Source organism: Tachysurus fulvidraco, chromosome 4 (assembly GCF_022655615.1).
Source record: "Tachysurus fulvidraco isolate hzauxx_2018 chromosome 4, HZAU_PFXX_2.0, whole genome shotgun sequence".
NCBI lineage: Eukaryota > Metazoa > Chordata > Actinopteri > Siluriformes > Bagridae > Tachysurus > Tachysurus fulvidraco.
This window is the reverse complement of record NC_062521.1, coordinates 19,189,111-19,203,087: the sequence shown is the minus strand read 5'-3', so window position 1 is coordinate 19,203,087 and position 13,977 is coordinate 19,189,111. Positions and strand designations below refer to the sequence as shown.

Here is a 13,977-nt window from a genome sequence, read left to right as displayed (position 1 = left end):
ACTGCTTCTTACCCAACGTTCTAAATGCAGATGTCACTTAAGTCATCCTTCCTATTGAAACACAGCCTTGTGAATAACCACTATAATGAAAGCTCTTGTCATCTCGATCCATGACAACAGTGAATGTGAAATGGTCCTGTTCAGCATTTTGAACACAGAACAATAATGATGTTAACTGTCTAATTATATCATGCTGCACATCTGTGTGGAAGCTCTCATGTTTCTCCACTCAGTTTTCAGGGTGTGGAAAAGTACAAATTTTTTAAATTTTAAAAAAGTTTTAAAGGTATTTAAAAGTATTACATAAAACAAAAAGTATTGCACAACCAAGAAAAGTGTCACATTAAAAGAAACAAAGAAAAAAGTATTACACAGTAACAAGAAATGTAAAAAAAAAATCAAGGATTCTTCAGTCAATAATTACATTTGGTAAATAAATAAAGTAAATAATTAAACTGTTAAATAAAAAAGTTGTAAACAATTGGAAAACCTTCCAATATTTCCCTTTTTTTCAGACCTCAAACTCATTACTGACACCGTATTGAGTATTTGCTGGAACACACCTAAACTCCATTTTGTTCCGAAAGAGAAGCAAAGTCTCAACAGATGTCACGTCTTACTGAGGAGCTTCACAGACCAGACCCGTATGCAGGACGTTCTCTATACATTTTATTCATGCAACATAAAACCATAAACGTTACACAACATAATCTGGGAAAATGACACACAGGATCATTATACTGAACCCAAGCAACTTTACCCACTGATTATTAAGGAACATTTACATATTAAGAAATAAGCATTAGCAAGCTTTTTGAGATCTTTGGCAACACTGAGTGTATAGTATAAGATTTAACAGTGCAGTAGGTTGTTTATGCAGCTGTACACAGATCGCGTGCAAACAATTATACATCCTCATTATCTGCTCACAAAGCACAGGGCTGTGAGACAACTCTCATTACTGTGTGTCTCTGTTGAGCTGATCTGCGTTTGTTTATACTAGATGTTGTGCTTGTGTGTTGTGTGTGTGGTAAATCCAGAGTGAGCACTTGAGCTGTCCACTCCTGATGTTCGCAGCCTGCAAAGATGCACAGAATGAGTTCTTGCACAGAGTAACACAAACCCCCACCCCACCCTACCCCACCCACCCCGCATGCAAACACACACACACACACACACACACACACACACACACACACAGACACACACACACACACACACACGGTTGTCACATTACATTCATTCAGAGTCTGGCCTGTCCAGCTCATCCCTTAGGGGGATTATGGCTAACCATCCAAAAATGGTATAGCGCGAGTGAGCCTTGATGACAGACTATAGGAGAGCCACACATACTGCTGATTCCTAGAGACAAACTACTTCAGGGTGACAGACTTTGATCCAATCTGTATTTCATGAGAATATAAGGTTGCGGTTCAGTTAGAAGTTTCAGTTATGCTTATACAAAAAAAGACAGAAAGGCATAGGCAGTGAGTAGAAAGAGGAAGCAGAAGAGAAATGCCTCATCTGTCTGACTGAGGATGTACAGAGGGAAATGTAAAAAGTAGAGAAAGAGAGAGAGAGAGAGAGAGAGAGAGAGAGAGAGAGAGAAGAAGAAGAAGAAATAAAATTACACATTGAAAAAATATAATGTGTAAACCATGTCTTATTTTCCACATTCCATCCAGACTTCATTATAAACTCATAACTCTAAAAGGAACTCATACGCATCCCACCTCTCATCAGTACCGCAGCATTATCTTGGCAGCTTCCTGCTAGCTGCTTTTGGGATTATGGAGATTAATGAATGCCCAAACTCCAGGAACACGTACTGTAAGTATGTTACCTTCACCATGAGGATGGGCTGCTGTGGCAGTTAGTTTCAGTTGTAATCTTGGATAGATTTAATAACAGTCTCAAGAGAAGAGAAGAGAAGAGAAGAGAAGAGAAGAGAAGAGAAGAGAAGAGAAGAGAAGAGAAGAGAAGAGAAGGAAATAAGACCTAAGATGAGAATAAAAGGAGAAGAGAAGAGAGGAGAAAAGATACAGGATAATGAGAAATGAGAATAAAAGAAGTGAAAATAGAAATGAAAGTGAGAGAGGAAGTGAGAAGAAAAGAGAAAGAGTATTGAATAAAAGAGCAGAGAAAATGATAGGAGGGGTCAAAAATGGAGGGGAAATGAGAAGAGATGAGAAAAGAGGAGCAGGAATGAGAGGAGATGAGAAGATAGTAGAAAGAGGAGAGTAGAAAATGAGAGGGAATGAGAGATGAGAAGAAAAGAAGAGAAAGGGGGATAGAACATAAGCAGAGGGAAGAGAGGAGAAAAGAATAGAAGAGAAAATAAGAGAAAAAGGGGCAGAAAATAAAAGGAGAGGAGAAAAGGGAGAAAAGATGAGAGAAGAACAGAACAACTATGGAATGCATCTATGCATCTTTGCTATGACATCCTGTGTAATTTGATTAGAAGTGTGTAAACAATACTGTGACTGAAGAAAGAGGTGCTCAGTCCTAAAAAGAACCTGCTTTTGTTCACACAATCCCTGGCATGTCAGAGCTAACGGTCTGTGACAGAAGCAGAGGAGGAATAAAGAAAAAAAGAGCAGGAGAGCAGGAGAAAAAGAAAATGAGAAGTAAAAGGTAATGGAGCATGAAGAATGCACTAGAAAGGATTTTAGATTACTGAGATAAAGATGGCCAAGTGTAAAAAAAATGTTCCCTCGAGTATTAGCATTCTAGTAATTTTCATGACAGATTTGTATAACATGGATTGAAATGTAAGTAAGATTTAACACTGGAATGTCAACGCTAAATAGCAAACCTGTTTAATTTATGGTATTTATTCATGCTATAATGCTATTTACTGAGTGTTTGTGTAGGTGTATGTAGATGTGACATGCTTGACAGCAAGTAAATAAAGAATAAGTGATAGATTAAAGGAGATGGAAAAACAGAGACATAGAATGTGAGACCGAGAGTCTTAAGGGAATATCATCCATCACTTGACAGCTCATCATTCCCACTGAGCCAACTTCACATGGCAGCACATCAAGACGTGTGAAAGTAAACACTGGTGCAAGAAGAAAGCGTCTTTATTCTTAAACTAGAAAACAGAACAGGAGATTTGTTTTAAATCAGTGTCTTACAAATGCACAATGTATAATATTTCTGCACAAGTACTGGGACATATGATGAGATGACATTACTTATTAGTAATATATTACCATATATTAACTTTATGATACCTTTTTATATAATCAGGTTACAGTCCTTCTATTAAAGAATTTGAAAATTTAGACTTATTTGTTTATTTGTTTGTAGCCTTTGCATGAGAAACAATGCACATTTCTAATATGCAGACATGATCTACTTCATAATCACCATTTCTCTAACTAATTGCAATATATCTTATATAAGAAATCAGTCTGTAAATAATAATTGCATTGCCTAAGTATGTTTGCCTCACACCTCTGCATGTGTGGAGTTGGCTTGTTCTCCCTGTGTATTGGGGGTTTCCTCTGGGTACTTTGGTGTCCTCCCTTGATACAAAGACATGCTGGGTGTGATTGTGCCCTGCAGTAGACTGTCACCCTGTCTGGATTGTCCCACACCTTGTACCCTTAGTACCCTACAGTAGTATAGACTCCGGGAAACCTATGACTTTATGTAAAATAAGTGGAACTGATGGATAGATGGATGGATAATTAGAACTTATTCTGATTAATTGCTATAAGAGGTTGGCAGCCATGGAGAAACTAAACTATTTAAACTAAAACATTTAAACATGTAGCTGCAACCTAGACTCCTAGACTGAAATCTTTTATAGAGCGAGGGCTATCAGTATGATTCCTCCCCCAATAGACATCTATTTGCATTTGTTGTAGTTCAGATTTTCAACTACTATAAGCAATAATAACTATATGGATGGTAAACTCACTGCCACATGATTGCACAATATCCAGATAGTCAGGCAAATCAACAGAATTGACTTATATCTGTCAAACAACAGCAGCAGTTTCAAATGCCCCTTATTTTGTAGTTCATCATAATATAAATTGATAAGACACACCAGACAGAAAGTGGTGCACAGATATATTTAAATAAAAAAGTGATTGTTGTATGATACAGTGTGTTTTGGTATTATGTTTCAATGAAGTTGAACTGGTTTGAGTTTGGTTGGTGGATAATTCATTACATAAAGCTCTCATTACATAATTGCCTAATTTGTTAGCATGCGAGTTGCTGGATTATGTTCATCAAAGGTCATATGTTATTGTTTAGCACCTCTAAAAGTGTCTGCACAATAAAACCAAATAATATCAAGCAGGAAAAGAAACCGAATAAAACTGAGAAATGAATAATGAAAGATAATAGACAGAACAAAATATAAGACTCAATAATAGAGACTTTAAAGAGACTGTGCCTGAGGAAATAAATGTGTTTTTTTCCATAAAACGACTGGCAATTTTTATACCTTATTAGAGACTGTGGAATAGTTAATAAATAATAAAATATTCTGTGATCATGATAAGGTGAGGAGTTCTTTACTTTACTGGGTACCTGATTTTTAAAACTGTATACGTAAATATGTAGCAGAACAGAGACAGTACTTATCTCTGGTGTGGGTATACAGTATGTATGTATGTAGGTATGTCTGCATGTGTCTATATATAGATAGCTATAGTGTCAGAGAATGGGTTTAACCGGAAGGGACCCAAATGCAGGGATAGAAAAAACAGTAGTTTAACTAAAAATTTTAAGACCAACACAGACAGGAAACACTGGAGAAAAGCAAGGCAACAAAATACAAAACAAGATACAGAAACCAGGAACGTAAAACAAAGTTAAAAACACAGTAACACGAGACACCCATCTACATCATGGACTGTACACAACACAACAGGTATAAAAAGTGGAGGTGATTATTGAAACATGGTTAACAGTGTGCAGGGGTGATAAGGATAGGGCAAGGAATTCCAGAATTGTCTAAGCCATCCATGAGATATAGATGGATAGATAGATAACGATAGATAGAGATACAGAGATAGATATAACATCCAACCATGTGGCAGTAGTGCAGTGCAAAAAATCCTGCAGATACTGTACAGGTCAAGATTTTCAGTGAACATGCACATCAAACTTCAGAATAAAGAAAAAGTATAGCATCATAGCTGTTGGTGCCAGACAGGCTAGTTTGTGAATTTTGAGTATATCAGAATTTTGAGATGTGTGTGTGTGTGTGTGTGTGTGTGTGTGTGTGTGTGTGTGTGTGTGTGTGTGTGTGTGTGTGTGTGTGTGTGTGTGTGTGTGTGTGTGTGTACATGCACTGTAGTCCATTTTTTCATGTCATCCTTCACAAAGCTGGTTTAGATACATGTATAATAACAAATATCAAAATACCTATAATATAAATAGCAAATTATTAGTCATTCAAGGGGAATTTCTACTAATACAAGAAGTTCTCCATTACACAGCTGAATTTATCTCAGATTACCTGTGAAAACCCCAGCTGAAGAAATGCACACAAAAATTCATTTGCTCTATTACATTACACAAATTATCTTGGTTATCTGAGTCTTTGACAAATTCTCAGTTTTCTGTAACACTGATCCACGCTCCTGAATGTACACAAACACAGGTAAATATCTCTTTGCCCCATTACTCACTCCCACACTGAAAAACACTCTCCAATTCCATCATGTAAGAATTATAAATACAGTGTGTGTAAGGGAAGACTGAATCCTGCTGGAACAATAGGATTTTGGAGAAAAGGACAATAAAGTTAAAGCAGCCTGGAGATTTAGAATAGCGTACACTAGTTACAAGGTATGTCGGCATGACAAAAAATCTAAAAAGATAAAGACAGAACACAAACAAAAACAAAAAACAGAAAAAAAAATTTGAACAGTATTTTAAATTTATTTTAGTGAAGATATTTTACAATATGATTTTTGAACCTTATCCAGCTACCTGAGGGGAAACTCATCCATCCATTTATCTATTTTCTGTACCGCTTATCACAAGGAACCTTGAGGAGCCTCTATCACACTCACTCACACTGCCATTCACACACTACAGACAATTTAGAGAAGCTAATCAGCCTACACAGCCTACAAAATGATGAAATCCAAAATACATAGAGAAACCCCCTGAACCATGAGGAGAACATCGGCAGGGGCGGAAATCAAAACCCCAATCCTGGAGGTGCAAGTTAAACATACAAACCACAAATCCACCGTGTCCTCCAGCTACTTAGGAACCTTTTTGTTTGATTGCTTGATTGGTTTGTTTTACAATTATCTGTAGATTTGTCTAAGTATTTCTCATATATAAACCACCAGCTGCCATTTGGACTTATGACAAGTTGTCACTTTAATTTTGTCACTTTACTTTTGTCAAATTACCATGCTTGTTCTTTGGAAGTCATTTTATCTACAAACTGCACACCAGTCTGATCAGGACCTCCTCATTTCCATTTTGGTCCCTCTGGTCCCTTCGGTGTTTAGCAGTGTGTTCTGGCTCCTGGATACATGAATACATGTGAAACTGGCATCTTGCTTCCGTTGCTCGGTGCATTATGGATGTTTTCTTTTTTTTATTTCAATCAGTCCTTGTCTGTACAGATTTTTAGCTTATTATCAGGGAAACTTTTGTGTGTGTGTGTGTGTGTGTGTGTGTGTGTGTGTGTGTGTGTGTGTGTGTGTGTGTGAGTGTGTTCTAGTCCCTATTTCAAACAGTCAAGCTTTGTATAATGAAGGGACAAGAATCTGTTTTCTATATACACTCAACAAACATGTCTACTTGAATGCAGACGTTATTTGTGTGTGTGTGTGTGTGTGTGTGTGTGTGTGTGTGTGTGTGTGTGTGTGTGTGTGTGTGTGTGTGTGTGTGTGTGTGTGTGTGTGTGTGTGTGTGTGTGTGTGTGTGTGGGTGTGTGTGTTGAGTGCTGCCTCTTGTTTAGAGTGGGTGCCTGAGCCCTTTCAACTCAGAAGCTATCTTTCTCTAACACACACCTGTTGGTTTGACTAAAGAACCATATAATTTTCTGGACCCATTTATGTCCCTGAAAGTAAAATAACAAATGTTTTTCTAAGAACTGCAGCATTACAAGATCCTCTCTTGTGCACACAGGTCATCACGTCTCCTTGAAACTTTCACTCAGGCTCAACTCCTAGTTGTCTGTGGTTAAGTTTTTATTACAACTATAAATCACAATTAATTGCCTGAGACAGAGCTCTGACTGTTCCGTCAGGTCAGATATGCTGCTCCAAAAACAGTGCCGGGAAAGCAAGAACCTTCCTTAATGAGAGCTCAGCCTGGTGTTCCGATGCCAAACCATGTTCATGGAGTGAGTTCAGAGAGGATGGGTTTCGCTGCAGCCTCAAACGGATGGAATACAGATACTGTTCTGTTCTGATATTTCCCGTTTTTGTCTTCCTGGTGTTACGCTTGAGCCAAGCAACATTGCTATCAGTGCTCTCCAGTGTACTCCATACATCAGAACAAGTTGCTTATGCCAAGATTAAAAAAAATCATGCTGTGGCTGTGTTTATATGTATGAATTAGTAGCAGTCGGTTTTTTCCTCTTCTAGCTTTTAACATGCCAGTTAAGAGTATAAAGAGCTGAGAGAGTCCAAAGATAGACCCCATGAGATCACAGCTTAGACAAAGACAAAAAATAAAATACAGTCTATTGTATTGTGTTATGTCAGGAAGTTACAATATCGGGAAGATTTAATCTATGGAAGATTATTCAAATTCTGTCATTTCTACATGTTCCTTAACTGTTTATATAAAAAAACACCCAAAGAAACCTTATAAGTAACATGTTTGGGCTACATTACTGACCATGACATAAACTACTGCCCAACTGTGGACTAACCAAAGTAGTGCAGAAAACCGTGTAGCTCACAGCATTTTATTAACAATAGTCTCAGTTATCAATCCACACTATACACTACTTTCCCTGCGAGCCTCTACCACAGCTCTACTGGATCCACTATCCCTTAAGGGGCATGCATCAAGACTCATCTCTGTCCTGACACCCAGATGGTAGAATGATCCTCTCCTGGCTCTGTAAACAACTAACTAACTTCTTTATAAGCCAGGGCTGATAAAAGCATCTAAAAACATTAAACATGACACAGTCCAAGTGCATCAGACAAATTAGTTTAGAAGACCATTTAACTCCATTGCTGAAAACCATAGTTTAGTTCTTTTGGAAAGAAGCATTAAAAAGTCAGATTTATAGCATAGCCTTTACTCTGCTAATGAAGGATTACTCATCATTAGTATTATTTTGCCAGTAGTTGTGTTGCTCTATTTTGCCCCCTAGTGGACAAGCTCTAATTTAGACAAGCTCTAATTTAGATTTTTTTTTCAGTTGAAATACAGGGCACAAGAAAATGATTTTATATCACTGATTAGAAGCTTTACTGGGTAAGTTGGAGCATATCGTTGACCCCCCCCCCCCCCATACTAATTGCTTTACATTTATTACATTTATGACCTATATTTTTCTGCTATGAGTAGTTTGATTATTAATGGCCTTGTTTACGAGCTGCACTGTGGCATCTTGGTGGTCCTGGGGTTAGAACTCACAACTTTCCAATCAGTAATCCAACATCAACCAGTGAGGTATCACTTCCCACTCAGCGTGATAACATTCTTAGATCTAAACCTATTTATTCTAGCATGAGGAACTGTTTTTACAGAGACATCAAAGTACTTCTGTGCTTTCAATTCTGTCTGGATACGGGTGTCTGCTAAATACTTTAAATGTGAATATTAATACAAAATTACAAACATGTATGAAATAATCGTTATATTCCCTCCACCAGCTTTCACTCCTAACCACTCCACACCAGCTTTCTCACTCATATTTAAAAAAAAAACCCAAAACTTCTTGAAGTTAAGAATGAAATTTTTACCCTACATAAGAAAAAGGAAACAAAACCGTTGTCTTTGGCTCTTGATGAACTGCCTGACTGTTTCTGGACTAAGATCTAAAGAGATCTACGAGAGATCATTACTATACTTTACCCCTCTCTCTGGCTGTCTTTCTTTAGGACTCATATAAAACAACACACAAAAAATCTCTCACTAGCTCCAGTGTTTCTCAGCCAACACATTAACATGTCAAATCAATCTAACAGGAGGAGGAAAGAGAGAGTGGCGTCTATCCATGGAAAAACAGGGCTGCTATTTAGGACATGAGTGGAACAGAGAGCTTTGGTTTTAGTCACGTGTGAAACATAAGTAGAATCTGATGTTTTTGATTAGGCCAAAACCAAAATGATGCCTGTGAGTAGAAAATGCTTTTAAAAAGGTACGATAGTTTGCAGAAGTAAGAGCATGAAGTGAAATCCAATGTACAGGCAAAAGGATCGATCATGTAAACTCAAATAATTATATGGCTGCTAGCAAGATTCGTGTTGCATGGTAATTCCGAACACAAAGGTTTTTATATGAGAACAGAGAGAGGCACTCGTTACACAAAGCAAAGAAATGAGAAAAGGAGATGGGCGGCGCAATGCAGAGTCAATGTTGAAAATGTTGGAAGAGGGATTCGGAGAGTAATATTATATGAGGGAACCACTGAAGAGTAGAACATATGCACAAAAGCAAGTCCTTGGCTTGAAAGAGATTAGCCTGACTTATTTCTCAGAGACAAACTAGATCCTGTATCTTCACCTTAGGCCAGGAAGTTTCTACACTCTACACAAATCCTGCACAAACTAGTCTTTTGTTGCAGTAATGTTTTTAACATGTCCTCAATGATTTTACCTGACAACCCAAAAGTATATAAGTCATAGAGGAGATCGCTTACAGTACACATGGTAAAGGATTTGTTTCATGAAACACAATGAAGACATACAGTACAGGGTTTCAGCTGTCCTGTGTAACAAAATGGTTGGCTAATTCCGAAGGGATAAAATATCTACATTTTTGATTATATATTAACTGTATATTTTGGCTGTGAACAATTGGAAGCGGCTTAGTGTGCCATTGCTATTTTGGACAAGGAGAATCATTAGACTGTAAATTCTCTTAGAGAAGTTCTGCTTCTAAAGTCTAAAGTCATGGTTATTTCACTTGATCTCTGTGCTTCTCCAAATAGGGTCCATGAAGCAAAGCCACAAAGGCCACAATTTTTCAAATTTGTTGCAACTCACCATAATAAAAGTTCTAATATTTTTAAGTTTTGACTGGTGGCTTGAATTTAGTCCAAATCTTAGTAATTTATAAACATAATATATGTAATGTAATATGATGTAATATAATATAATGTAATGTGTAACAATTTTCATGAGAAATGTGCTGATAAATGTGCATATGACTCTCTCTATCAATATGGGTTCAATAAACAAGCAAAATATTATTGTACATGTCTAATATTTGATTAGAGGAATTTTGTCTATAAAATTAATCAATACTGAGAGGTCAATGGAATTATTATTTTTTAATTCCACTTAAAAGGGCTCCTGACTGCAAAATGGTCACCTGAGATAATAAACTAATAATAAAAGTATTTATACATACCTGGAGAAGTATAGTGCATTTTAAACACAATTATAATGATATAATGTAGCACAGATCTTATTCACTTACACTTGATGTTGAAGGAGGCGTTCATGGACCTGGCCACATCGTCAGATATCAAGCTTTTGGCTACACATTGGAAGTTTCCTGTGTCAAGATGGCGATCTACTGCAGTAAATTTGAGGTTTCCGTGCTCCATGAATCGTCGCTCTGAGTCCTGCACTGTCTGACCGTTCTGCAGCCATGAGTATTGCACGTCAGCCACCTCACTGACCTCACAGCGCAAAATCGCGCTACGACCATGCAGCGCATCCTGAGACTGGGGCTCTTTGGAAAAGTGCAGAGAAGAAGACTGCACACACAGCACTGAGAGAGAGAGAGAGAGAGAGAGAGAGAGAGAGAGAGAGAGAGAGAGAGAGAGAGAGAGAGAGAGAGAGAGAGAGAGAGAGAGAGAGAGATAAGCAAGATGGCAAATTATGGAAATTTATAACCTTCTTCATACATAGTCATGTACATACATGCACTCATAAAGGCTTCTGCTAATTACAGGTTGCACAATTTAACACTAAATTTGATTTATTCAATAAAACATATTTTCTTCTCTACTACAGCTATGATTCAAGAGATAATAGTATAACAGCAGAGAGCAAAAAGTTTTTGAAAGAAGGCTTTTACGATGCAGCTCATGTTTCAGAGCTTGTCTGTTTCCTCTGCTGTCTGCACACTTCAGCAACAGTTACACTGAAACTGACAGACTGACAGAACACTGCCTGTCAAATCTGCTTCCTAACATAGTGAATTTTCCAAAATGTAAACACACACACCCACACACACACACACAAACACACCCACACACACACACACACACCCACACACCCACACACAAACACACACACACACACTCACACACACACACACACTCACACACACTCACACACTCACACACTCACACACTCACTCACACTCACACTCACACTCACACTCACACTCACAAACACACACACACACACACACACACATTTTATTGCTATACCTTATCTAGAAACCCTCACTGGCATTTTTGTAATTCTTTACCTAAGGGTAGGATTCATGACTACATGACACCTGCATAAGCCTGTCATGACAACTGACATAAACCCTTACTAACATTTCTAAAGGCTTATTCAAACAGTCATCAGTTGCGCTAAAGAATGTTTTCATACACATTAATGACAAGGTGCCAATCAAGTTCATGGTATAAGCCTGTGTTGAGGTCATTTCCTGGCTGAAATATCACAGCTCAGTGTACCATATGTCTCAAAATAATTCATAGATTTACTCAAGATTTATTTTGCCTTTAGACTTAGACTACCTTAACAGAAATACTGCTGTCATGCCATTCTAACATAAGTCAGCTTAACAAGTTTGAGAAACTTACAGTACAATAAGCAACACTGATTTTAAAACTGTCACATTCTGCTGGCAGCATCTGAACATCTGAGCCCCAAAAATATTGTCCTAAAGGGTAGTGGTTAAATCCAACTGGCAGCCTGTCGGCCAATGTTTGGGAAAAGAAACAAGACAATTGTCATTTGTCCAATCAGGTGATCAGTGCCAACTGACCTGGAAGTAATTAAGTAAGTGTGTGGGTGTGTGTGTGTGTGTGTGTGTGTGTGTGTGTGTGTGTGTGTGTGTGTGTGTGTGTGTGTGTGTGTGTGTGTGTGTGTGTGTGTGTGTGTGTGTATTTGTCTGTCTGTCTATTTTCCCCAGACTATGGGAAACCACCACCTCAATCAAAACCTCTTCAGATGTGAATGACAGGGATAGAAAGTGACCAAGAAGCCCAGAATGTGAAAGAAAAAGGAAGGGTTTCATTATTTAGAATTATATCCAGTTGCAGAGTGTAAAATGTTATTCAGTAATATTAGTAATCTTAGTAATTACAGTTGCCTAATGAGAGATGGGGGGCAAGAGTTTTTCTTTGCAAAATTTCTTCTTTTTGCTACAGTGTACAGATTCCCAAAACATACTTTGCTTAAAAGCAGGTTCCCAAAACTCATGAAATGCAAATCGGTTCATTACTGCAGAAAAGCAAACTCACTTTAGCAATGGTTGTTTTTCATTTCAACCACAATCCATAAACCATCTTTCTTATTTGACTGTAAAAGAAATATCATTTACATATGAAGAGACATGACCATACAAATGTATACATGGAATTGCCTTCAATGTATTTTATGTAAGCGTTCTAAAAATGCCTTTAGAGATCGGTTGTACTGTTTAAAACGGCACTGAATATGTATATATATAGAAAAAGTATAGATTATAGATGATATATGTAAATTTCAAGAAATATCTCAAAGGAATAGGCAGCTCAGAAAGGACAGGAAATGTCACATGAATACAATTACCATACCACTACCAGGATTGTGTGTGTGTGTGTGTGTGTGTGTGTGTGTGTGTGTGTGTGTGTGTGTGTGTGTGTGTGTGTGTGTGTGTGTGTGTGTGTGTGTGTGTGTGTGTGTGTGTGAGAGAGTTTAAAGGGAGGCAGGGCAGGGGGTAGATGTAAAAACAAGCAGTTCCCCTTGAGGTTCAGTAGGATGCAGTTGCTAATAGCTCTGCTGATGTATAAAGGCAGACGCTTCCATCTGTTATAGGAGGTCAGAGTATCAAACCCCAGTGGTGCCAACTGAAGTGACAAAGTGCTTATTTCAGTCCGCCTCACAACATTCATCACTTTAGCACTTTCCAATAAAGACCATTCACTATACTATACTGCTTAACCACAGAAAAGACCTACAGATGTATTTCATAGTTATCAGGACAATAACAACACAAACTCAAACACTAAAAACCTATTGCACAGGCTAAACTGGTTCCACTGATAGACTGAACCTTGAGTGAAAAATTGAGCTTGAGCTTCCACTCGAATGTTGTTTAATAAGGTTGTCCCTAATGACTGAATAAAGCTCTTTCACGACGATTGCTCCCAATCAATGGCAACACCTATTTTAATGACACCAGGTCCAGACATTTTATTTATTTTTATAGAACCTTTACATGTATATACAGAATTATATCGTAGTGTCCTTAATTATTTTTCCGCTATCAATTTTGTTCACAAATCTTATACTTATTAAGACATTTTGTTCCTTTTTGCTCAACGCACAATTTTCCCCCCAACGTTCACTCCCATCTCACCAGGCTTAAGCATCTAGATAAATACCAGATTGCCTTATTTTCACTGTGATTCACTGTTCATACTGTGAACTTTTTTATTTGCACAGATTCTATGAACATGGTTAAAAAGGGATCAGAACAGTTATGCATTTCATTCGCAAGTTGCATAAGAAAGTCTAACTTTTCTTCTAAAAAAATAGTTAGAAGCTGTCAGCCCTCCTGTAGCTTTCCTTCCCTCTTTCTCTCCACTGCTCGCTTTTCTGATAACCCAAATGAGGCATA

At 37.7% G+C, this 13,977-nt stretch overlaps 1 protein-coding gene across 2 annotated transcripts in view; it reads right to left on the bottom strand.

Annotated features, from left to right (window-relative positions):
- The window catches only part of ptk7b (protein tyrosine kinase 7b), an 88,425-nt gene that overhangs the window by 19,665 nt on the left and 54,783 nt on the right, over positions 1-13,977 (bottom strand). The window contains exon 2 of one of the 2 annotated variants that reach the window (XM_027174960.2): positions 10,606-10,902. The exons of the other annotated variant lie outside the window; for it this stretch is intronic. Within the exon in view, the coding sequence (XP_027030761.2) occupies positions 10,606-10,902 (297 nt within the window). The remainder of the gene's footprint in view (positions 1-10,605; positions 10,903-13,977) is intronic. 2 annotated transcript variants of the gene reach the window in all.